The sequence below is a fragment of the Aspergillus uvarum genome, assembly GCF_003184745.1.
Source record: "Aspergillus uvarum CBS 121591 unplaced genomic scaffold BO82scaffold_24, whole genome shotgun sequence".
NCBI lineage: Eukaryota > Fungi > Ascomycota > Eurotiomycetes > Eurotiales > Aspergillaceae > Aspergillus > Aspergillus uvarum.
In genome coordinates, this window is record NW_020291321.1 from 404,028 (window position 1) to 427,614 (window position 23,587).

General features: G+C 53.4%; 4 protein-coding genes across 4 annotated transcripts; 2 read left to right on the forward strand and 2 right to left on the reverse strand.

The window, feature by feature from the left end:
- Positions 1-777: 777 nt before the first annotated feature.
- Positions 778-6,079, forward strand: BO82DRAFT_374304 (putative AMP-binding domain protein; the record flags this gene model as incomplete). The annotated part of the gene is made up of 9 exons (XM_025637413.1): positions 778-798; positions 1,079-1,214; positions 1,480-1,533; positions 1,602-1,860; positions 1,940-2,065; positions 4,205-4,419; positions 4,537-4,983; positions 5,053-5,682; positions 5,772-6,079. The coding sequence occupies 9 exons, from the start codon at positions 778-780 to the stop codon at positions 6,077-6,079; spliced, it is 2,196 nt and encodes a 731-aa protein (XP_025492400.1).
- Positions 6,080-7,562: 1,483 nt separating this feature from the next.
- BO82DRAFT_374305 (uncharacterized protein) lies at positions 7,563-13,468 on the forward strand (the record flags this gene model as incomplete). Its single annotated transcript, XM_025637414.1, has 7 exons — positions 7,563-7,841; positions 7,920-8,294; positions 8,349-9,035; positions 9,087-9,441; positions 10,377-10,651; positions 10,712-13,162; positions 13,310-13,468. 7 exons carry the CDS (start codon positions 7,563-7,565, stop codon positions 13,466-13,468), a joined length of 4,581 nt encoding a protein of 1,526 aa, XP_025492401.1.
- A 751-nt stretch (positions 13,469-14,219) lies between these two features.
- On the reverse strand, positions 14,220-20,818 carry BO82DRAFT_309515 (DNA-binding ATPase). The gene is made up of 4 exons (XM_025632351.1): positions 20,467-20,818; positions 20,390-20,407; positions 14,931-20,306; positions 14,220-14,865 (listed from the first exon to the last, which is right to left on the reverse strand). The coding sequence occupies exons 1-4, from the start codon at positions 20,475-20,477 to the stop codon at positions 14,571-14,573; spliced, it is 5,700 nt and encodes a 1,899-aa protein (XP_025492402.1). The 5' UTR covers positions 20,478-20,818; the 3' UTR covers positions 14,220-14,570.
- A 1,557-nt stretch (positions 20,819-22,375) lies between these two features.
- BO82DRAFT_354081 (uncharacterized protein) lies at positions 22,376-23,405 on the reverse strand. Its single transcript, XM_025635120.1, has 3 exons — positions 23,295-23,405; positions 23,034-23,170; positions 22,376-22,909 (listed from the first exon to the last, which is right to left on the reverse strand). Exons 1-3 carry the CDS (start codon positions 23,320-23,322, stop codon positions 22,763-22,765), a joined length of 312 nt encoding a protein of 103 aa, XP_025492403.1. The 5' UTR covers positions 23,323-23,405; the 3' UTR covers positions 22,376-22,762.
- Positions 23,406-23,587: the final 182 nt, after the last annotated feature.

A 23,587-nucleotide genomic window follows, 5' to 3' on the forward strand; every position in this document is an offset into this window, starting at 1 on the left:
AGATGTGACTGAGGAGAGTTGCCCATACACCGGTAATCGGTAGGCCGGTGGCTAGTACCGTTGGCTGACTGCCTGATGATTGCACCGGTCAGGTGAAGCGATTGAAGGGTTCCAGGGTGATAGTAGAATATTTGCTACAAACTGAACCCTTTCTAATACTTCTAGCGACTCAAATAGTGAATGCGACCGTGACGAAGGGACCGATGGGAGTAGACGGTATATAGATTTTGATTACCAGCGTATCTGGGGGAACACTGGGTCTACTATCTAGTGTTTGCGGGGTGGGCACTTGTCTAGGTAAAGTTCTCCCAAGACTAATGCAATGAGGTATAGCCTGGGGGTGTGCCAAAGACAGGCACAGAATGGCAGAGATCATATTTACTTTCATATAGCATCTGAACTTTGTTGAACCAACAGTTTGCCAAAAACCAATGCGACATTGCCACTCATACCCATTCTGACAAAGATAAGGGCAAGCATGGTATAGTCACTTGGGGGCTGGATGCCGGTCTACAGAGTACCAAGTCCGTATCACGTGATCACCCAGCCACGGACAGAGTTAGGGCTGTGGCCCTCGACGGGGGACCGTCCCGCACACAGAAAGCCCGTAGCGCCGCTCGCTTAGCGAACAACCCCAGCGAACCCTCCATCCGACATCGTTGTGTGCGTTGAACCTGCCCACAACGACAACAACCGCCGACAACTTATACATCCCAAGGGAGTATCCTAGAGCAGCGCTCTTCCTATCGCTGGATATTTTCCTTTCGACACAGCAGGATGTCCTCCATCGATCCAGTCGTGCGTACCCACCACCGCCCCTTCCACCCAGACACTATACATGTGCATATCCCGGAATTCTTTGATGGGAAATCTACATCTGCAACACTTTTTCCGGAGACGAGTGCAAGAGGAGGATGATGGGGAGATTTGGGGGAATGAGATGAGAGAAGAGAGGGAGGGGGAATGCGAGACCGTCTCCGGGGAAGAACAAGCGGAGGGATTGGATACATACGGAAGAGTCACTCAGGGAAATTGAGAAAACAGGAATCGCTGACTTGTGTTGGATTTTTCTTTGCAGGTCGTCATTGACGGCAAGGGACACCTTCTTGGTCGTCTTGCCAGCACTGTCGCCAAGCAGCTGCTCAACGGTCAGAAGATCGTCGTCGTGAGATGTGAGGCTCTTAACATCTCCGGCGAGTTCTTCCGCGCGAAGCGTACGTTATATGTTATCCGATCCGAATTCGAATCCGCTCTCTTGTGTGCCATTCCTGCTGTCGTCTGGGATATATTGTTGGTGCTTGGTGTCTGCTACGTGAGGTGTACGGTTGGGGGGGTGGCGAAATGAGTTGCAACATGGGAGGAAGAAAGAATCAGGATGATGATCGACATATATCGAGGCGACAATGTGGAGGAACACAAGAGATGCGCTTCATGCTTGGGGAATGAAACATCGACTGACCTGGATCATGTGCGATATAGTCAAGTACCACGCCTACCTTCGCAAGATGACTCGTTTCAACCCCACCCGCGGTGGTGAGCCTACCCTGAAATCCTCCGACAACCCCGTTTCTCTCGACTGGTGCTGAGTTTGATTACCACAGGTCCCTTCCACTTCCGCGCTCCCTCCCGCATCTTCTACAAGGCCGTCCGCGGTATGATGCCCCACAAGACTGCCCGTGGTGCTGCCGCTCTGGAGCGCCTCAAGGTCTTCGAGGGTGTTCCTCCCCCCTACGACAAGAAGAAGCGCGTCGTCGTTCCCCAGGCCCTCCGTGTCCTCCGCCTCCGCCCCGGTCGCAAGTACTGCACCGTCGGCCGTCTGAGCCACGAGGTCGGCTGGAAGTACCAGGACGTCGTTGCCAGGTATGTTTATCTCGTTGCTGCGTTCCAGCGACTCTATTTATGGGATGGGAAATCATGGCTAAACTTTTTCTTTTCACAGACTCGAGGAGCGGAGAAAGGTCAAGAGCAGCGCCTACTACGAGCGCAAGAAGGCTGCCCGCCGTCAACTCGTCCACGCCCAGAAGTCGGCAGCTGTCAGCGAGCAGACCAAGACCGAGCTTGCTCAGTACGGATACTAGATACCTGGTTGCGCGGCTGGTTGCCTGTGTCTGTGATGGGATGGGATGGGATCGCGAACGGTTATGTTTCAGCGACAGATGGACGGCGAACCGATCGACCTTTTTTTTCTCTCTCACCCTGTCCCTAACCTTTTCATGAAAACCCCCCACAATACTTACGTTGTGACGCACATGGGAGGCTGGCGAGATTCGAGCTCTTAATAAACAAAAAAGAATTTTACGGGAGTCCGTTTGGGATGCAGAAAGAAAAGAAAGGTTGTTTCCAAATAGCTGACCGTTGCCTCGCGCCGTGGCGGTTTAATCCAAGAATTTTTCTTTTTTCAAAAACTCTTCAGATGACTTGTTGTGACGACCCCCCCCTTCAAAAAAAGAAAACATTACGTTCCGCTTCATCTTGGTATTCTTTGCTGCGATAAAGTGTCCGAAGTTCCATTACGCCATGCTTGCTAAAAGCCGCGGATCAAAGTTTCTTGGTCCGATGGCTCCGTATAAATGCCGCAAGAACCGGGTCAAATCTCCCATTGTCATCACCACTCTCAACCCCTTGCGTGACAAAGCCCCATGCGACAAGACACCCTGCCATGACGCCTAGTAGAGCCCGCCCAAACTCTGGTGAGCAGATCTAGGTCGCTCATCGTCGTTATCGTAATCAGTTGTCATGACCGCCATCTCAGGGTAATGATGTGATGGGAGAAGAATAGTGCATGTGCCCGGATGGCCTTCATGCAATCGGAGCAAGGCACTTGCCGCTTGGCGTGATTGTCGCTGCATGGTTGACTCATGTACAGTACCATCATCATCTACCATCCATATCCATAGTCAAGATGAATTGTGGGAACGGTTTGTGCTCATCCGATCTGTTGATGCTTGATCTGTTTCTGGATGCCGCTGTCTTTGAGCACTGGCCACTGCCACTACCTTAGTGAGTAGAGTATTCCCCTGCGGTGCGTGGGAGACATTATCGGCTTAGTTCTGGACCGTTCGTCTTTTCCTGCTGGTGCTTTGGCAGTCTATAGTACTTCTTACGTAGCTTAGAGCAGGATCTCGCTGGATGCCTGAAGAAGTACAGTATGTGTGACTGTACATGGTAAACTTTGCTGAATGATTATGTTATGTTCAGTTCAATGATGAAGGTGGATGCTTGTCATGGTCAAGCAGTACTCATACTTAGTCAAAGAGGGCGTGGATCTCAATACAGTTGAATGATCGATTCAGCAATCGACTGAGTGCGTGAGTGCTTGGTTGTATGACTAGAATAATGGATGTATTGTGTTGATTAGGAATTGGGCTCAAGGTGGAGGCCGCTAATGAACAAGAGTTTTCCATGAGGGGAATGGACTGTGTGTATCATGTACTGTACTGTACTGTACAAGTCGGTGGTCAGTGTAACCCGCTGAACTTGATTGATTCTTGTCGCCGGCAAGCTCGAAGGTAATTGTTGTCAGCTCCATTGGCAGGCTCTTCTTCATTTATGGACGAATCAAGAATTGAGCAATGTGAGCCTGTAGAATGAGGTTGTTTGGAAGTTCCAAATTAAAAGGGAAGGATCCGCTTTTTGGGCTCCGCCGCGGCCCCGACGCCCCAAACGATGATCATCCCCGCATTTACTCCTCTTTTACTTCTCGTCTCCTCTTCTGGAGCTCCTCGGAATCCCTCCTTCTCTTCCGTCCTCGTTTCTCGTTTCTCGTTTCCTCATTCTGAATCACACACGTCCTCACTCCTCATCCCTACCAGCGCCCATCCAATTGGATTTTCTCCAGGGAGGACATTGAAGCATTCATACACGAATTTGTTCCTCGCCAGTCACATCAAAGAACATCACAAGCTATGTCCTCCGCCAAGGGCCGGTTATCGGGCCTGCTCGCCCATTTCCTTCCCACCACCAATACCACCACCACCACCACTGACACCACCTCAACCTCAACCTCTACGAATCGGCCAGTCAACTTCCACACCCTATCTCCAACATACTTTCTTCCTCGAGCTGCTGCCATTGAACCACATGTAAGTACTGTTTGGTCTTGAGCTTTAGCCCCCGCTCCCTGAGCCCCGCCCCGACCTCAATTGTCTGGCCGACATAACCCTTCTTCCAATCAATACACTTAGCTTGGCCCTCATCATCTAAGTCGGCCTTCTTTGAAACAGGCAGAAGCAATCTACCACATCACAACCAATAATCAAATCCTCCGACGAAGCTATATCGAATTCGCCGACCGCGCTCGCGGCCTGGCCTATTTCCTGAAGAGCCATGCGTTCACGCGCGTGGGTATTCTCTGCCCCAATACCCCGGCTTTCTTGGAGGCTATCTTCGGCATTGCTGCTGCTGGGGCGGTGCAGGTTGGTATGTTTTTTTCCGTCTATTTCTAGGGTATATGTAGTTTGTTTGGCTTCGCGGATTGGGAGACTTTGCCGTATACTTCTGTAAGGGATCGATGCTGACTTGGCTTTACTCCTATAGCGGTGAATTACCGTCTCAAGGAAGAAGATATCGCCTATATCTTTACACATTCAGAGGTGGAGGTGATTATTGTGGACCAAGAGTTTCTGCCCCTCTTACAGCGCTATCGGGCGACGAAACCTGATGTGGCAGTGATTGTGGATACCGATACCGATGAGACGGAAGGGCAGTTGTCCGGGCCGTTTGATGATGCGGTCTTGGAGGGGTTAAGGTTCGATGCAGAGACTGGGGCTCGAGGGTGGGAGGGGCTGGAAGCTCAGGCGGCCGCGGAGGAGGATGTCCTCGCCTTGGCTTATACGAGTGGAACTACGGCCAAGCCGAAGGGGGTGGAGCTCACCCATCGGGGATGCTACCTGGCATCGTTGGCGAATCTGGTCGAGTCTGGGCTGAATGTGCATGAGGGGCGGTGCAAGTATCTGTGGACTTTGCCGATGTTCCATGCGGTTGGTGAGTGTTTCTTCTGCTCAAGCATGCCAAAGGACCTAGGAGAGGAAAGGGACTGATGCTGTGGCACAGGGTGGACCTTTCCATGGGCTGTGACGGCCGTCCGGGGTACGCATTACTGTCTGCGCAAGATCGATTATCCGCAGATCTGGAGGCTGCTGAAGCAGGAACGCATCACGCATTTCAATGCGGCGCCGACGGTGAATACTCTACTTTGCAACTCCCCGCAGGCTGAACGGCTGCCGCAGCCGGTGCGCGTGACGGTGGCGGCTAGTCCTCCCACGGGCCATCTGTTCGAGCAGATGACCGTTCTTAACCTGCATCCTGTGCATACCTACGGGATGACGGAGACGTACGGTCCCATCACCAAGGGGTACCATATGCCAGCGTGGGACAATCTCACCCCGACCGAACGGTATGAGAAGATGGCGAGACAGGGCCATGGATTCCTGACCAGTCTGCCGGCCAGGGTGATCAAGACGGATGTTCCCGAGGGCACGGTTGTAGACGTCCGCCGGGACGGCAAGGAAATCGGGGAGATCGTGTTTGCCGGGAACATATGTTCCCGCGGCTATTACAAGGACCCTGAGGCGACGCGGAAGCTGTTCCTTGGTGGCGTGCTCCATTCCGGCGATCTGGCTGTCTGGCATCCCGATGGGGCCATCCAGATTCTGGATCGAGCTAAGGATATCATCATCAGCGGTAAGATAGACCCCTGAGCTGTTTTTTTGGCTTTCATCCTTGCAGCGGGTCCCCCCCCCCGGAATGCTGTGCTGACGTATGGCTTTTAGGGGGTGAGAACATCTCCTCAGTTGCCTTGGAGGCGCAGCTGGTGATCCACCCCGACATTCTGGAGGCTGGGGTCGTGTCGGTTCCAGATGCGCACTGGGGCGAGCGTCCCAAGGCCTTCATTACCGTCAAAGAAGGTAGGGAAGTAGATGGCAAGGCGGTCATCGAGTGGGCGCGGAATGCCAGCGGCATCAGTAAATTTATGGTTCCTCGCGAGGTAGAGGTGGTGGCGGAGCTGCCCAAAACGAGTACGGGGAAAATCAGAAAAAATATACTGCGCGACTGGGCTAAGGGGGCGTCTCGGACGTGAAAGAGATGGTGGATTGGTTCTCGGGGGAGAGTATGGTCTTGTTCTGGTTGAACGGATTATGACTTTATATAGATTAGATAGAGTGTTGCGGGAGACGATAAGGGTGTACACATGGATTCTCTTTGATTTCCCCCCTTCTTTGACAAAACATGTAGTCGGGTAGTGAAAAGGGGCAATGGCGGACGAGCTTTGCAGAACTTATTCCAAACATGGTTCGAAGGAGGGAGTAATCCGAGGTGGATCCTATCTGTCTCAGATGCGAACCACCGGGGATGGTGAAGGCAACGAGCATGAGAGGGAAGGGGGAAGCTTTGGATGAAACTGAAAGTAATCGGAGCTCAGCTCCAATGCTTTTTAGCACTTCACCTGGTAGGTAGTCATGATTATTTAGTGGATCTGCTAGTGCTCGTCAAGGAATGCTAATAATAATCATGATACCTTTGATGGTAGAGTGAATTGAGGGATAGCTTAGTAGTTAGTGGGCGCACGGGTCAACACAACCACCCAAGAATAGCATAAGTCAATATGGATGATGTCGTTCGGCAGCGGGCTTCCCTGGCAGTTAAAGTAATCAATCAACTTTCCCCTCCTTTCTCACCTTAAGTTCGCCATCAAGCGTTGTTCGGGATTGAAAAAAAAAAAAAAAATTTTTTTTAAAAAAAAAAAAAAAAAAAAAAAAAGAAATATAAAGTTACTGTTGATTAGGCTGAGGTCAGTGAATGAGGTACCTCTTGTCTACCTTAATCATCCTCTTTCTTTTCTTTCTCCTCTCCCGCCTTTGCAACCGCCTTATTCTTCTTCTTTCGTCAGTCCTTCTCCGTCCCAACCCCCCCCTCCCTCTCCCCTCATCATCAACATTCAACATCATCAACATCATCATCATTCCTCCTCCTCTTCGCACCCTTCACCCCGACAGCCCACTGTCGCTACTTTGATTACCTGTAACTACCACCTCTTGACTCTATCCTACTATACGATACTTACATTTCCCCCTGATCGGACTTACAGATCTTCTGGACGCACCCAATCCCGCCCCGGGTCTCACCCTTTCGGTCCTCCGACCGGGATTCCTCCTCCCTCGCCTCCTCCGCCGCCCGACGCCGTCCTCTCTCTCCTCCTCTCCCTTTCCCCTCCTTTCCCTTGCCTTGCCTTGCTTTACCTTCGTCGGCATTCTATCGCAGGCTCTTTCGACGCGTGTTTCTTCCTCTCAACCCCGACCAACCTGATCTCAACTCGCCTCTTCTTCTGGCCCCCTCGACCTTTCCGATTTCCCAGGGCGAACCTCAAATCTCCAGATCGGTCTCGAATCTCTGATCACACTTCCGGCTTCCCCTCTATAATAGGTGACAGCCGCATTTTATATGAATAGTTTCTCCACCAAACGCACAACACGTTGTATCCTGGCCGAAAGAGGACAGCGACCAGCCCTTCACCTCCCTCTCCCAACAAGCACGCTTGCCACCACTTTCCAACGTTGGTCCTGATGCCCCGCTCAAGGCAACCCGCTCGGTTCTCGAGCGAAGCTCCCTCCGAATCCTCCTCCTCGACCTCCCCCGATCGCACCGCCGACGATGACACCGACTTCTTCACAGCCCAGGCCAACGATTCAGAGTCCTCCGTGGGCGCTGTAAATGGCCGGGATTCTCATGCATATTACGACTCAGATCGGGCCCTGCCGCCCATCGGACGGTTGCCTCCGGAGATCTTAATCGCCATCTTTGCCAAACTGAGTTCGCCAGCCGATATGATGAGCTGTATGCTGGTCTGCAGAGGATGGGCGGCAAACTGCGTGGCGATCTTGTGGCACCGGCCATCATGCAACAGCTGGGACAACATGAAGAGCATCAGCACCACAGTGGGCAAGCCGAGCAGCTTCTTTCCTTACTCGGACTTGATCAAGAGACTGAACCTGTCCGCGCTCTCGGGCGATGTCAGCGATGGAACGGTGATGACCTTTGCTCAGTGCAACCGCATCGAGCGATTGACGCTGACCAACTGCTCCAAACTGTCGGACAACGGCGTGTCAGACCTGGTGGAAGGGAATCGCCATCTACAAGCGCTGGATGTGTCGGACTTGGGGCATCTCACCGACCACACTCTGTACACGGTGGCTAGAAACTGTCCCCGGCTCCAGGGGCTCAATATCACGAATTGCACCAAGGTGACGGACGAGTCCCTGCTTGTCGTGTCTCGTAATTGCCGACAGATCAAACGGGTAGGTGTCCATGGCTACTCTGGATTCTACATCATGGCTGCTAATATGTGACAGTTAAAACTGAACGGAGTCGCGCAAGTCACGGACAAGTCCATTCTGTCGTTCGCTCAAAGCTGCCCGGCCATTCTGGAGATTGACCTTCATGACTGCAAGCTTGTCACCAACAAGTCGATAACTGCCTTGATGGCGACACTGGCTAATCTCCGTGAGCTACGACTGGCCCACTGCACCGAGCTCGACGATATGGCCTTTCTGGAGCTGGCGCCGCATATTTCCCTGGACAGTCTACGCATCTTGGACTTGACATCCTGCGAGAATGTCAGGGACGCGGCAGTTGAGCGAATTGTGGCATCGGCGCCACGCTTACGAAACCTGGTGCTCGCAAAGTGTCGATTTATTACGGATCGCGCAGTCTGGGCCATTTGCAAGCTCGGCAAGAATCTGCACTACGTCCACTTGGGACACTGCTCCAACATCTCGGATGCAGCCGTGATGCAGTTGGTCAAGTCCTGCAACCGAATCCGGTATATCGATCTGGCGTGCTGTACCCGTCTGACGGACGCAAGTGTGCAGCAGCTGGCTACGTTACCCAAACTCCGGCGTATCGGCTTGGTCAAGTGTGCCAACATCACCGACAACAGCATTCTAGCCTTGGCGGGTCCCAAGGCTTCCCACCATTCAGCAGGAATCAGTAGTCTAGAGCGGGTGCACCTCAGTTACTGCACTTTACTCACCCTCAGAGTATGTCGTCGAACATTGGTCTTTGTCTGGGATAATGCTAACTGGCTGCAGGGAATCCATGCTCTTGTCAACAGCTGTCCTCGTCTGACACACCTCAGTCTAACGGGAGTTCAGGAGTTCTATATGCGAAAAGAATTAACCGAGTTCTGCCGCGAGGCGCCTCCCGAGTTCACGCCGCAACAGCGCGACGTTTTCTGTGTATTCAGCGGCGACGGTGTGAACCACTTGCGTAACCAACTGAACCATATGATCCCCCCTCCACCGCCGCAGGACATGACGGAGGCGACCATGTATGATGACGACGAAGAACTCGACGAGGATGAGGGCCAGGTGACTGGCCTGATGCGCGCGACGGCGGCCACGGCGATTAACGACGATGATTACATTGACATTGGACATACACCCAGTTGATACCCATACCCATTTTCCTCTCCTTATCTTTGAGCGTGTCTTGTGCATCGGATCTTATCATCTATCATTTTTTTTGTGTATGGTTTTACCACATGGTGTCGTTTTCATTTCCATTGTTGTGATATTCCTTTCTTTTTGGGCCAAGCAGCGAGGGGTTCCAATTCTGTTTGCGTGCACACAGGGGTTTCCGTTATGAATTTGCATAGTCGGTAGCGGTTTATCTATCTGGGAGCTGGTTGTTGGGTTGCGTTTTCTTCGGGTTGAGGCTGACTGGCGGTTGCGTTCGTCTTTTGAGGGGTGGGGACTTCAACTTTCTCTGCCTTCTGCGCTCTGCGCTCTGCGCCCTGCTGCCATATACATCGCTTTGGGGGAAATGCAGGGTGAACCGAACAACAAAAATCAGTTTCTTCCTAAGGAATTATCGGTATGAGCAGTGATCTACCATCGGGAGGACAGAGGGAGATTTGGTCTGCCTACCGTGACCGTATTAGAATTGAGTAACTTATAGAGCAGCAGCAGCAGTATAGTTGTTGCGGGAATGCAATTACTCTGAGAGTGAATTAGCGATTGAGCTCCATGAGATAATTGAACTACTATTGTACCGTATGCATAACTGGAGGTTGACTGAAGTTGACCGAAGGTGACTGAATGGACATGGACTAAGCGGTGACATAATGACGGGTCTTCATGGGCCGATCAACCATCATTCCATTTCCGTTCCGTCCGTTCCTTCTCCGCATTCTCTCCCTCCCTCCCCGAACAACCTTCAACTACAATACACTGTAGCTCAGCCCAGCTCAGTTCCAGTCCCCGCTCCAGCTCAGCCCAGCCAAAAAGAAGGCTTGTGCAACAGCTGAGAGCGACTACGGACACTCCCCTCAGCTTGTACAAATACAGTGGGAAAAAAAAAGAGCGAGGCGGGAGAGAAAGAGAGCAAGATGGCTACCCCGCGCGCCAATCCGCTGGCCTTTACGCGATGGCCCGTGACTCTCATTACGACCGCCGTCTACCTCGCCTTTGTGATTCCCCTCCTGGTCGTCCACCACGTGCTCCCCTCGGCGCCCAGTGCATCCTCCACCCCCAACGGCCTCGATCTCCACGAAGCTTGGGCCGATCTACAGGTCCTAACCAACGGGTACCATCCGTATAACTCGCGCCGGAACGACGAGGTCCGAGAGTGGCTTCTCCGCAGAGTGAAGGAGATCGTCCACGACAATGACGCGGATACGCCCGGGCAGTCTGACCACCAGGCTTACCAGGACCAGGGCTTCCAGGAGCCTCCTACGATCTACAACGCCGACGCCGAAACTCGACCCACCGTCTATATCTTCGACGACAACCAGTCCAACCTCTCCTTCGTCGGCAATACCCTCAAGTCGTCCAACACCGCGGTCTACTTCGAAGGCACCAATCTCCTGGTCTACATCCGTGGGGAGGATGACGAGGACCTGGTACTGGGATCGGACGCAGGAAGTCCCGGAGGAGGGGGAGGGGTGCTGGTCAACGCCCACTATGACAGCGTCTCCACCGGCTATGGTGCGACGGATGACGGCGTCGGCGTCGTCACCTGTCTTCAGTTGATCAAGTACTTCACCACCCCGGGCCATGCCCCGCGTCGCGGCGTGGTGGTGCTGTTCAACAACGGCGAGGAGGATTTCCTCAACGGCGCGCGCGTCTTCAGTCAGCACCCGCTGTCCAAGTTCACGCAAACCTTCCTGAATCTGGAGGGCGCCGGCGCCGGTGGCCGGGCGATCCTGTTCCGAGGCAGCGACACGGAAGTGACAAGGAACTATAGGCGCGCGAAACACCCGTTCGGGTCGGTGTTGGCGGCCAATGGGTTTGAGGTCGGGCTCATCAGTTCCCAGACGGACTATGTTGTGTTCGAGGGCGATCTGGGCATGAGGGGCTTGGATGTCGCGTTCATGGAGCCTAGGGCCAGATATCATACCGACCAGGATGATTCGAGGCACACGACTATGGAAAGCCTGTGGCACATGCTGGAGGCGGCGGTGAAGACGACCGAGGGGCTGGTCAGTGATGATAGTGATGCTGGGAAGAGAGGATCGCGCGGAGTGTGGTTCGATCTCTTCGGAGCGACCTTCGTCGTGTTCCAGCTGCATACCTTGTTTGCGCTGTCGGTGACGATGCTCATTGTCGCGCCCCTGGGCTTGTTGGTCACGAGTGTGGCCCTAAGCCGGGCCGACAAGATGTATCTGTTCCGGTCTACGGTCACGTCGCTCGACGATGGGGAGGCCGTGTCGCTGCAGGGACTGCGCGGGTTCTTCCGGTTCCCCTTTCTGTTTGTGATCCCGACGGCCGTCACGGTTGGGTTGGCGTACCTGGTGACTAAAGTCAATCCGTTGATCATCCACAGCAGCGAGTATGCAGTATGGGGCATGATGCTGTCGGCCTGGACGTTTCTGGCCTGGTTCGTGTCGCGCGTCGCCGACTTTGCGCGTCCCTCGGCTTTCCACCGCGTCTATACTCTGACGTGGATGTTTGTGCTCGCCTGGGTGATGTTGGTGATTGCGACGGTCTACGAGAACCAGTGGGGCCTGGCTGGCGGGTATTGGGTCTTTTTCTCCTTCTGTGGCACGTTCCTGGCCACCTGGATCTCCTATCTTGAGCTGTTCGCTCTGCCTCGAAAGTCGGAGTACGCCAGCCAGTATGCGCCGGTGCCGGCGTCGTCGCGCCGTCCCAGCAGTTATGGCGGCAGTCGACTGGGCACAGCCTCGGGCGAGGAGCACACCTCGGAGCACGACGGAGACGAGCACGTCGACTCGGACGACGAGCAACCCACTGAGTCGACGTCTCTGCTGGGAGGCGGCCAGCGTACGACGTTTGCCAACTACGTGCGCGTCACGGGGGAGCATGAGGGCCACGACGAACCCACCGATCCGCATGTTTACGGCCACGAGCAACGCTGGAGCGCACACCTGCCGAAATGGACCTGGGTGCTGCAGTTCCTGCTGACGGCACCGATTGTGCTCATCATGGTCGGGCCCCTGGCGTTGCTGCTGACCAGCGCATTGCATCAAACCGGCCAAGACGGCAGTTCATCTCTGTTCATCTACATCTCCATCGCAGCCCTAACCACCTTCCTTCTCACCCCACTCCTCCCTTACATCCACCGCCACACGTATCATATCCCTCTGTTCTTGCTGGCGATTTTCCTGGGGTGCCTGATCTACAACCTGGTTGCGTTCCCGTTCTCGGCGTCTAACCGCCTCAAGATCTTCTTCCACCAGGAGATCAACCTCGACACAGCCGCCACCAACGTGTCGCTGATCGGGATCTCGCCCTTCGTCGCCCAGGTTGCGCACGCGCTCCCGAGCGTCCACGGCCAGGAGCTGGCTTGCCGCCCGCTCGCTGCCCGCACGAAGTGCTACTGGCCCGGTCCCATGCCGGATGTTGTTCCCTCGGCGCCCGAGGACTACCAGTCCTGGCTGACCTTCAACGTGTCCGCCACGGAGTCCTCAGCCTCCTCGCATCTCGCCGCGGAGCAAGGCGACAACCTTCAAACCGCTCAGATCCAACTCTCCGGCCTCAACACCCGCGCCTGCCGGATCACCTTCGACACCCCGATCTCCTCCTTCAGCGTGGCCGGCAGCGCGTACGACCCCCGCTTCCCGCACACGTCCCCGCTGGGCACGCAGGAGATCCGCTTGTGGAGCCGCGAGTGGGAGAATACCTGGACCGTGGATGTGGAGTGGACCGTGCCACCGCCGTCCCTCGCGCCGCCGCCGCCCACCACGGAGGCCGTGATCGATCCGGCGTCCGGGGAAGAGGAGTACGTCCTCGTCGACTCCCTGTCGTCAACTGCAGCTGCCGCTGCAGCCGATGATGGCGATGACGAAGGTAAGACGAAACTGAAAGGACGGGTCGTCTGTCTCTGGAGCGACCACAATCGCATCGGAGCCATCCCCGCCCTCGACGAGGTCAAACAGTATGCGCCGGTCTGGGTGGCGGCTACGAAGTTCTCAGATGGGTTGGTGGAAGGCTATAAGGAATTCGAGATCTGATTCTTGCTTTCCTTTTTTTTTTTTTTTTTTTTTTTTCTCTTTGTCTTGATGTCGTCCAAGCCTGTAAGCTCCTGATTAGCTGTTTCTGTTGGCTCGTGGTTTTTGCTTTGGCCTGGCCTGGCCTGACCTTTACCTCTGATCGTATGCTTTGTTTCTTGCTTTTATTATGTGTGTATGTGTCCCTGTGGGGCTTGGGTTAGCTTTTATGGATGGATTTGTTTGTGTGTGTCGTTGTTTGGGCGGCTTGGTGTGGTTGGGTCCGGTGGGGCTGGGTAGGGTAGGTAATGTTGATGTTGGGGGTTATGCTGATGCTTGGTGCTGATGCTGATGCTGATACTCATTCTCAAATGACGATACGCATACAGTACAACTCTCCTGTGGTAGAATGTGATGTGATACATGTATACAGCAACTAGCAACCATCCATACCCCATAATGTAGCTCGACTCCCAGTGCGCATGCACTTGTATTGTAGTTTCCTCCTTCTTACTTGCCTACTTGCCTACATACCTACTCGCCTACTGCATACGAAAACACACTCGGAAATCCCTCAAATCACAGCTTCCCTCCCTTCCTCTCTTCTGTTGAATATGTCAGTGAGTCAAGATAGAAGCAGGAGCAGAAGCAAGAGCAGGAGCAAAGCATAAATGTCATGAGTGTTCGAGAGCCAGGTTAGGTTATAATACATTAACTAGAAGAAAAATGATGAAATGGGGGGGGCCGGTAAAACAAAAAAAGAATAGAAAAGATTAAAAAAAAAAAAAAAAACTAGCATACACTCCTTTTTTCTTTCTGCCATGTGCCTCACGAGTAGCAGAAAGAGAGACTGTAAACTTGCAGAAGCCTCGTTTTCTATCCATGGGAATTTGGGGGGTAAAATAACAGTATGTCAGACGTTTCAAATCAGGTTCGTCTCGTGGCCTTCCGAGGCGGTCGTCAATCAATAAATTGTTGGTAGGGTGGGTAGAAAAGTGGGTGGGTGGGTTGGTGAGGAGGTGTGAATGTGGTATGGTATGTAGGTAGGTAGGTAGGTAGGTAGATTTTCTTCTTAGTCTTCTCTCCTGTTTTTGTGAGGGAGTCCCAGGGAACTTAGTAACACCCATCACCCCTTCATGGTGGCGAGGAAGGAGTCGAGGTTGTATTCTTCCTGGTACTGGCGGTCGTCCCAGAGCTCGCCCAGATCGTCCAGCCAGCCCTTCTTGCCCTTTTCTTTGACCTCGCCGTCGATGTCCACCATGTCCACCTCGTTGCCGGTGGGCTCGCTGGGTTTCTCGGCGTTGTCGGCGGTTTCGCCGAGGTTGAACAGGTCAAGCAGTTGATCCGTGTCCATTGTGTTCAGGCCGGCGTTCTGTTGGTTGACTACCGTCGAGGCGACGTCGATTTTGAATCGTTGCAGACTAGAGGGTTTTCCGTGGTTAGTACGATATGCTCAAATGAGGGTTTGAGGACCAGGAAAACTCACTTCAAGATCTTCTCCTCCAATGTACCTCGCGTGATCAACCGGTAGACATTGACGACCTTCTTCTGTCCGATACGATGGGCACGATCCATGGCCTGGATATCCTTCTGCGGGTTCCAGTCGTGCTCCACGAAGATCACTGTGTCGGCTCCCGTCAGGTTCAGACCCAGACCACCAACGCTGGTGGTCAAAAGCAGAACGTCATAGCTCGGGTCGGAGTTAAAGCGGTTGACAATGTCTTGACGCTTGGTTGCCTCGACACCACCGTCCAACCGGAGATATTGGACCGAAGGAAGAAGCTTCCGCAGGACCTCACTCTGGACGATATCAAGCATCTCCTTCATCTGGCAGAAGATCAGGGCTCGGTGCGGGCTCACGTAGCTAGTTCCTGTTCCCAGGTCGCCCTCCGTCGGCGGATCAATGCCAATTCCGCAGTCGAGAAGCAGGTCGCGCAGAGCGCTGAGCTTCGGCGCGTGGGACACGTCCCGGATGTTGGAGTGCTTGGTGGTCAGATACTGCTGAACCTCGTTGTACTGTTTGTGGCCTTCCTTTACCACCAGCGCGGGCGAGTTGCAGAGACGCCGCATGTACTGCAGTGCCTGGAAGATATGCTCCTTGTCCGACTTCTCCGAGCTTCCCATCTTGTCGGCCAGCTCCTTCTGCTCCTTCTTGGAGAAGTCCTCAAAGAGTTTCTTCTGCAGCTCACTGGGATCACAGTAGTAGTTCTGGATGATCTTCGGCGGCAAGTCGTTCAGGACCTCCTCCTTCAGACGACGGAGCAGGAACGGCAGCACCTGCTTGTGTAACGCCTCGATCGCGAGTGCGCCAGCTTCCTGTTCTTTGGAAGATGACTTGCTGAATCGACTGGCTGCAATGGGCTTGGCGAATCGGTCTAAGAAGACCTTTTCTGTGCCTAGAAACCCGGGCATCAAGAAGTCGAACAACGACCACAGCTCCAGTACGTTATTCTGGATGGGTGTACCAGAGAGGATCAAACGATGATTGCTCTGGAGGCGCTTGACCGCGATCGTCACCTTGGCCTTGGGGTTCTTGATCAAATGACCCTCGTCTAGCACGCAGTAGTTCCAGCTGATCGGACGCAGAACATCGTTGTCATTGCGACAGATATCGTACGATGTTACGACGATATCCGCCTCGCTCAGGCTGTCTTGCAGTCTGGCGCGCTCTGCTGGGGGCCCCACATAAGCAACACAATTCAGGAACGGAGCGTACTGCTTGACCTCTTGCTGCCAATGACCAGAAAGAGAGGGCGGGCACACGATCAAAGACGGAAGCTTTCGGACCTCTGGCGCTTGGGTCTTCTCGAACTCTTCGGCTCGCAGATGATGATCACTTGCGACAATGCAGATCGTTTGCAGCGTTTTACCAAGACCCATATCGTCACAAAGAATACCATGGAGATTGTAGCGGTTGAGAAAAGCAAGCCAGTTGACACCTTCCTGCTGGTAAGGTCTGAGCTCCGCTTTAATCGCAACTGGCAATGAGAACTCTTCCACCTTCTTGGAATCCAACATCTGAGCCATGAACTTCCTCTCCCGATCACGACCCTTGAGCAGTTCCTCGGAGAGACCGGGAGGGTCGGGAATGCCAGCTTCCAAGGGGACGAGTTTGACCAGCGTGGCGAAAGACGTCGTCGCTAGCAGTCTCACGTCGTTATCAGAATCGCTCATTCGTCCAAGCACGGGTACGACAAGGAAAATGACGTATGGAAGGATACGATCCTCCATCACATGGATTAAATGGTAAATAGACTCGACGGCTCCTTGACGGTGGTGGACATCTAACGGATCGTTGATGGTTGGCAGCACCTTCTCTACCAACATCGTCATTCCCTCTACCGAGATGACGCTACAGATAGTCGCAAAGCACTTGGCGGCCGCATATCGGATGACCGACAGACGACACTGCAGAGCCTTGATAATAAGAGGCATGAGACCGACTACCCAGGTGTGGAGTCCACGATCGAATTTGGGTAGCAGGGCGCGCAATGTGGACAGTCCATCAACAACTTCCTGGCCCAAATCATTGTCCGGATTAAGGATGTCCTCCGGAAGATTCCCAGTAAGCGTGTCTTTGAGAGGCCGCTCGACCAGCGTGGCAAGGTTAGGCACCTTTTCCAAGAGATCGGGACCGAATTTGACCGCAAGTTGCTCGAGAGCGTCCTTAGCACCCCGACGCATGATCCGCGCCGCCTTTGCCTCTCGTTCAAACTTGGCTGCGTCAGGATGATCCCGTCGATCCTCCTCCTTCCGCAGGGAAAGGATGGACTTTTCCAGCGAGGCATTGTGGTGGAATTCGGGGGTCTCGGACGAGTCTACACAGCAGTATTTGACCAGGTTTCCAATGACTTTGTCAACCGGTCCGCGTTTGGTGGCCATGGTGTAGTACTCCACCAAGGTTGAGATTGCCGTAGCCGAACGCTGTTGGAGTTCAGCATTTTCTTCCTTCTTGATGCTGTCCATCATGCCCTTGATGATATGACCCGGCTTCTTTGGAATGTCATGCAGGGCCACCAGCGCACCAGCCGCAGCTGCCAGCACCCGAAGATCCCTCTGTTCCCGGACATTCTTTGCTTCTTCGACAGAGTTCTCTGCGGTTGCCCGCGTGTCATTGAGGACCTGCAGAGCAGTAATGCGCTGAGCGGGTGCCAGGCCTTTCTTCAACCGCTCGAAGTCCGGTCCAATGACCTTCTCAGCATCTGCCAATGAGAACGCACTTGGGCCGGCCTCGGCGTCTCCTTGGACAACGACAGCAAGGGTCGGGAGTCTTGAGCTAGGGACATGGGCATGGTCGCGGAAGGCATTGAGCAACGAGTGACACTGGGCGCGGGCAACATGAAGATAGCAGGCAATATCACCGTACCACAGCGGTCGGTCGCCTTCGATGATCGGACGCAGATGCTCGCAGAGAGTCGAGGAATACTTGCTGCTTGGGCCGGCCACTCTGGCATATTCCTCGATGATCATCGCAGACGAGAGCTGAGACGTGGATGCGGAGTGCTTCAAGCCCTCCACAATAGACTGCCACAGACTCGGGAGTGCGCTCTTATCCCAGACAGACAGAAGCTGGCCCAGCGCCTTGGCGGCATATATCTTGGATCGTAACATGGTATCGGCGCCTACCAAGTCAATATCGCCCTGGAGCATGTGGCCGTCCACGTTATGAGCTGACATGGTAGGGACTTCCTTCTTTTCGGCCTTGCGTCCACGCTTCTTGATCCCATCAGGCTGCGCACTGACTGCACTAGGGGAGGACTTGGCTGGTGCAGCAGCGCTCATCGGGAATGGAACGCCCGAGGGCTTGATGAAAAGGGAAGCATTCATCGGAATAGGGTACCGCGGAACGCCAAAGGGAGACAATGTCAGGATAATCAAGGGTTGGATGTGACTCAGAAGGTCAGCTTCGGTCTGGAACAGGCCGCGCGACTCTAGTGCTCTAAGCAGCTCCGACCACACCTGAAGAGAAAGCTTGAGCACACCCTCGTTGCGCTCGACTAACAAGTTCTGGAAAATCAGACGCAGGGCCTTGCCATTCACCCAGTCATTTGTGCCCTCGCCTTCGAGCTGCAAGAAGGTAATGAGAGCCCGGAGAACTGCTGAACGGACGCTGGTGATGGTGTGTCGCAGGAAAGGGTAGAGGCGAGGGACCAGGTTTCCGAACGAGGACTCGGAATCCACAGACGCATTTGTTTTCATCGCATCCAAAACTTCGCGGAATGTGCAGAGCTTGGCCAGTAGATCCATGACCGAGCCCGTACTGGCGCTCAGGTCATCTTGTAGGTTCGACAAGCAGTCCCAAACAATGGTCATCAAATTACCCAACGTGCTTTGTCGAGAAGCCACAAATTCCTCGGCCATCGGAACCAGGGTTGCAGCGCTGACAGCCCTCACATCGTCGTCGAAGTCTCCCAGTCCCTTCATCACAGCCTCTAAGACACCGTCCATAAGTCCACGATCCTTCACCAGGATATCTTTGCGGACCGCAACCAAGTACCGGAGGCCGATCATACCACCGTGGCAGACTTCCCAGATGGGCCGGACCAGACCCAGGTCCTTCTGCATAATGATCCGGTACAGACACTTGTAGACTGAAACCACGGAACGCGAAGGGAGCTGGGACAAGAGTGCACCAAGTGTTTGACCCACAGTCTCTCTGATGGGCGCCACAACATTGTCGGAGATGTAGTCACCAAACCGGTCAAGCATGAGAACACAAAGTAGTCGGCAGGCGAGATCATCCAGATACTGCCGATTGAGGACATTGTTTTCTGCCCTGCTTCTACCGCGTACACGACCTGCGCCAGCACCTTGAACGCGGATAACCTCCCGAAGTGCCATTGCGGCTCCGTGGCGCACCTCCCAGTTAGGGTCGAAAATATCTACCATGAGGAACTCGCACATGGGATCGTACGGCCATGAGTTGCTGGGACCCTCATCGGTGATCTCTGGCTGGATGTAGGACTTTTCTGGGACAACCGATCCTTTGAATTCGGAAACGATCTTCTGGTCGTCGTCGCCGCCGGTCGACCGGTCAAGGTTGAAGTAATCCTGCTTTACGTCGCCATTGCGCTCCTCGCCGTTCTCCGCCTTAATCGGATGAGGAGTAGTAGCTGAAGGGGTGGTGACGTTGTCCGACGGTCTCCGAGTCGACAGATCCACGACTCGGACCTTGTTGGCGCCCATTTTTGCGCTCTGTTTGTTTTTTCGTTTCAGTTGGTTCAACTGTCGCTTACTGAGCCCGGCCTCCTCGCCGTTGGCGGGCTCCATAGGCGATGCAAGAGGGGTGGTAGAGGGCAGATGGTGGATACTATCTCTATGTTGGGGAGCCTCCTCCTTGACTCCAGGCGTCTTTAAGACGAGATCGCCGTCATCAATCAGATCCTCCTCGATGTACTCTCCGGCAAGACCCAGACGAGCGTGCAAGGTTTTCTTCTGGTGCTGGAGTCGAGCGGCTGGATCCATGCCGGCCAATGAGTATTCGTACTCCTTGCCTGCGCTTCCCAACAGCCGCTTGCCGTATTTCAGGATGGCGGCGATATCCATGGTTTCAAGTCTAAGGAGATCACTGGCAATGGCGGCCGATGCGCCTTCCGACTTGATCTCGACGCCGTCATCTTCATCGTCAGCCTGTTTGATGTGATCGCCATCTTCCTCATTGGGGTCGAAGGTGTCTGCATTAGTGACGATCAAGCCAATTGCCTTAGCGGCAGCTGTTCTAGTGTCCCAAGACTTTGAACGCAGATAGGGCAGAATGCGACCGAGCAAGTTGAAGAGTTCATCCGGATGTTGCTTCTGCACGTCGGCCAGCTGTTGAGCCGCAGTATTGCGGATGAGCGGCGTGCTGCCTGTCTCAAGTAACCTGCAGGTGGTGATTGGTCAGTTCGTCCCTTCCTTAGGTAAGCGTGCAGGGATGGGGTTGAAGCTAAGGTGTCGATTACTCACGTGACTAGACGGTCAAGTCTAGAACAAAATGGGTTAGTGGCCGGTACCAGACGGAAGCGGAATGGCAGGAAACTTACCTGGAAGTCATGGCGGGATTCAGGTTGTGACGAGGAAGCTATACAGAGGGTCGTAATATAACACAGCCAAAAATAATCAAAAGAGAAAAAAGGAAGCTGATAGCACAACAAAAGGCAGGGGTATCGTGAACGAAGCCGAAGAAAGTGACCAGAATTATTAACAAATTAATGGTAAAACCAATCTCCTTTCAGTTGCACACCACAACCCCCTTCCGGAAATTAAGTAAAGCAAGAGAACGACGGAGCGTGGAGGAGAGGGAGATGTAAACTAAACACGACGGTTACACCCACGTCACAGCCATCGAGTCAACGTCGAGTTATGCGTCAGAGGGGAAGAAGGAAAAGGTTAAAGGGCAAAAAAAAAAAAAATGAAAGAAAGAAATGAATAATGAATAAAGAAAATCCAGACACACTGGACGAAATCAGTTCCGTCAGATCACAGGGCGATCGGAGCGAAAGCTGATGAGTGGAGATCCGATCCTAATCTAGGCACGGTTGTCACCAGGTGGAAGTAAAATGGCCGTAGCCGAGCTGAAGGTTGTTATAATGAATAGTCACTCCGCGTGGATGCAATGAATCATGTGAATCATGAAGGATTCCGGAATGGAAAAGAATTCGAGGTAATGATATCAGAAATTCAATTCCACGAGTTAAAAAAAAAAAAAAAAAGAATTCGGAAGATGACGGGAATGTAATGGAGTTGGCGATGAAGGGTCGGAGACCAGTCTGAGACAGGCTGAGTTGAGTAGTACTTGAAGTGGTGGTTGTGGTGGTGGTAGTAGTAGTAGTAGTAGTGGTAGTACTCAATAGCTCTCAACTTTGTAGCTTTGTACTTAAAGTAGGTAAAATAGGTTAAGTAAGGACAGCGGACGGACGGGGCGTGTACCGGGGCTGGGGCTGCACAGGAGCATCAACAAGAGCTGCTCGGCCTGCCCTCGAGGTCACGCAGCCTGTTTATATCATTGGGGGCATCTTTGCCTGGGCGCGCCTACCCATACTTGGGCCCTGGGCACTAGCCTGCTTCCGGCTTAGTACCCCCCACTCCCGTAAAGGTTTTCGTTGAGTCACGTGAGTTATTCTCCCTGCGCAGGAAAAAAAAAAAGGAAGGGGAAAAAAAGAAAAGAAAAAAGAATAGCTTGCTTGCTTGAAATTGATTGTATGAGTACAAGTAATTCTTAACCTAGCCTATGTCTACTCTCCTACTTGCATATGCTATACCAACCCAGACACTCACTTAACAGATAATAGGCTCTACCAGGGAACAATCCCTCTCAGACGAATAATAAGCTATCGCTATATTGCGATTCCGTCAGCAGCCGGACGGGGATAGGCCCTGCGTGTTGCATTCAATAATCCAACGCGCAGAGACGAATATATGTACTCTGTATGTAGCAACCTGTAAATGACTTGCGTGCGTTTCCAGTGAGACCGCCATGTGAGCTTGTTTCGATCGCCCCCTCCATAGCGTGCCAAGAAAATGCCAGATGGCCTCCTGCTTCCGCCGCAAATTCTTCGTCGCGCAATTCCAGACGACGACTACGGTGATGATTATTCTACTGCTGACGACTCCTTGAAGGTCACTCACGGCCCAGGCAGTCGATCCAGCCTTGACAACCCCCGAAAGATGACAGCCTCTGAGCCTCGGATGACGTGGGAGATTGATGAACCAATCACATCGTGTACATTGGTGCTTGAAAATCCCATAGACTAAATCCGGCTAGATATATATAGTTCCAGCTCCAGTCCTCGAATTCTGCCATCATGTCCTGCAAAACAGTGATATCGAGTACACACCAGAATATGATAAAAGTCTCCATGATTGTAATATTGCAGAGACCTGGAAGAAGATTATTGTCATCGATGTATCACTGATGACGGCTTTACACGTTGAATTGCCTTGCTTTGTTTTCGCCGTTTCTTTGTCTTGTCAATATACCTCTTGACTATAACACATGCCAAATAGAATTGATCCCCCGGAACTACACACAGCATTAGTCGGGGTCCGACCAATGACAAACAGTGCCATCTAGATATGTCACCATCAATTGCCGGAATTCGGATGTGCTGTCATCGTCATCATCATCATGGATGAAGAGCGACCATTGTCATTGCCGACCTCAAGCTTGGACCCAACACAAACCCGGCAGGCACAAAAAGGAAAATTGTCCATTTCTATACAGTGAAGGACCTCGCAGTGATGAACAGACAGAAAGGATAAACAAACCAGCAGAATCTTGGTAGTAATTGAAACAATCAACATGAAATCCACACTCCCTAAATGCGCACCACATGCCTCTCATGCCCGTGTCAAGAACGCAGCCGACTCTTCTTCCTTCCCTAGCAGTCCTAGGCTGCGGATCTGTTCGGCCTTGGGCGCATTGTCGCGGGGGTGGGCGGCCTCCGCCTTGCGGTAGGCAGCCTGCATCTTCATCGTGCGCATGATCTAGAGGTGAAAAGAGAGAGGTCAGTAAACGGACTATTACTCTTCCCACCTCGTCTATCCCGGTCCGTCTCAACGACCGAAATAATGCGAGGTGACAGATCACAATCGGTTCGTTCAAGCGCACCTCCTTCTTGTGGTGCAGGCACTCGTGGTAATCCTCCAAGGCAGGCAGACACTTCTTCTTGCCAACCTCACCCTCGGCTGAGTTGACCACATAGCAACCCAAGACCTCTTGCCAGAAGTTGTAGCAGCGGGAGGGACCTGCGAGAGAGAGCGAGTCAGCCGACAAAGTCCGCGGCGAAGCTGTCAAAGCGGGCACCTGGGCCGGCGAAGCCAGCCAAAATGGCAGTCAATTGCCCGCAGCCCAAGCAGAGAAGTAACATACCGCCGTTGTTACCGAAGCCGGAAGCCATTGTGAGGTTGAGAAAGGGCGGAAATAGGAGACCGAAAGGGCGGAGGCGCAGAGCGTTCGGAGAGGGGGTGGAGGGATTGCTGGAGCGGAGGTTTGAGTGAGAGAGTGAGTGCAGTGAGCGATCGAGGTTCGTTCTTCCACCGCCCGGGGCTGATTGGTCAATTGGCTGGATTCTGCTTTCCGCCTCGGAAGTCGGTCTGTGCACGGGACTCGGGACGGGAGGCTTGACGTCTTTCGTGGCTCACGAACACATCACCCTCTTTCCG

Excerpts from the sequence above, each read along its gene's own strand:
- BO82DRAFT_309515 (XM_025632351.1), bottom strand. Across the intron at positions 14,866-14,930 it reads TTGGAGGAGAAGATCTTGAA|TCTGCAACGATTCAAAATCG; the intron begins GTGAGTTTTCCT and ends AAAACCCTCTAG.
- BO82DRAFT_354081 (XM_025635120.1), bottom strand. The coding sequence starts at position 23,322 with ATGGCTTCCGGCTTCGGTAACAACGGCG. Across the intron at positions 23,171-23,294 it reads CGGCTTCGGTAACAACGGCG|GTCCCTCCCGCTGCTACAAC; the intron begins GTATGTTACTTC and ends TCTCTCTCGCAG. Across the intron at positions 22,910-23,033 it reads GCCTGCACCACAAGAAGGAG|ATCATGCGCACGATGAAGAT; the intron begins GTGCGCTTGAAC and ends TTTCACCTCTAG.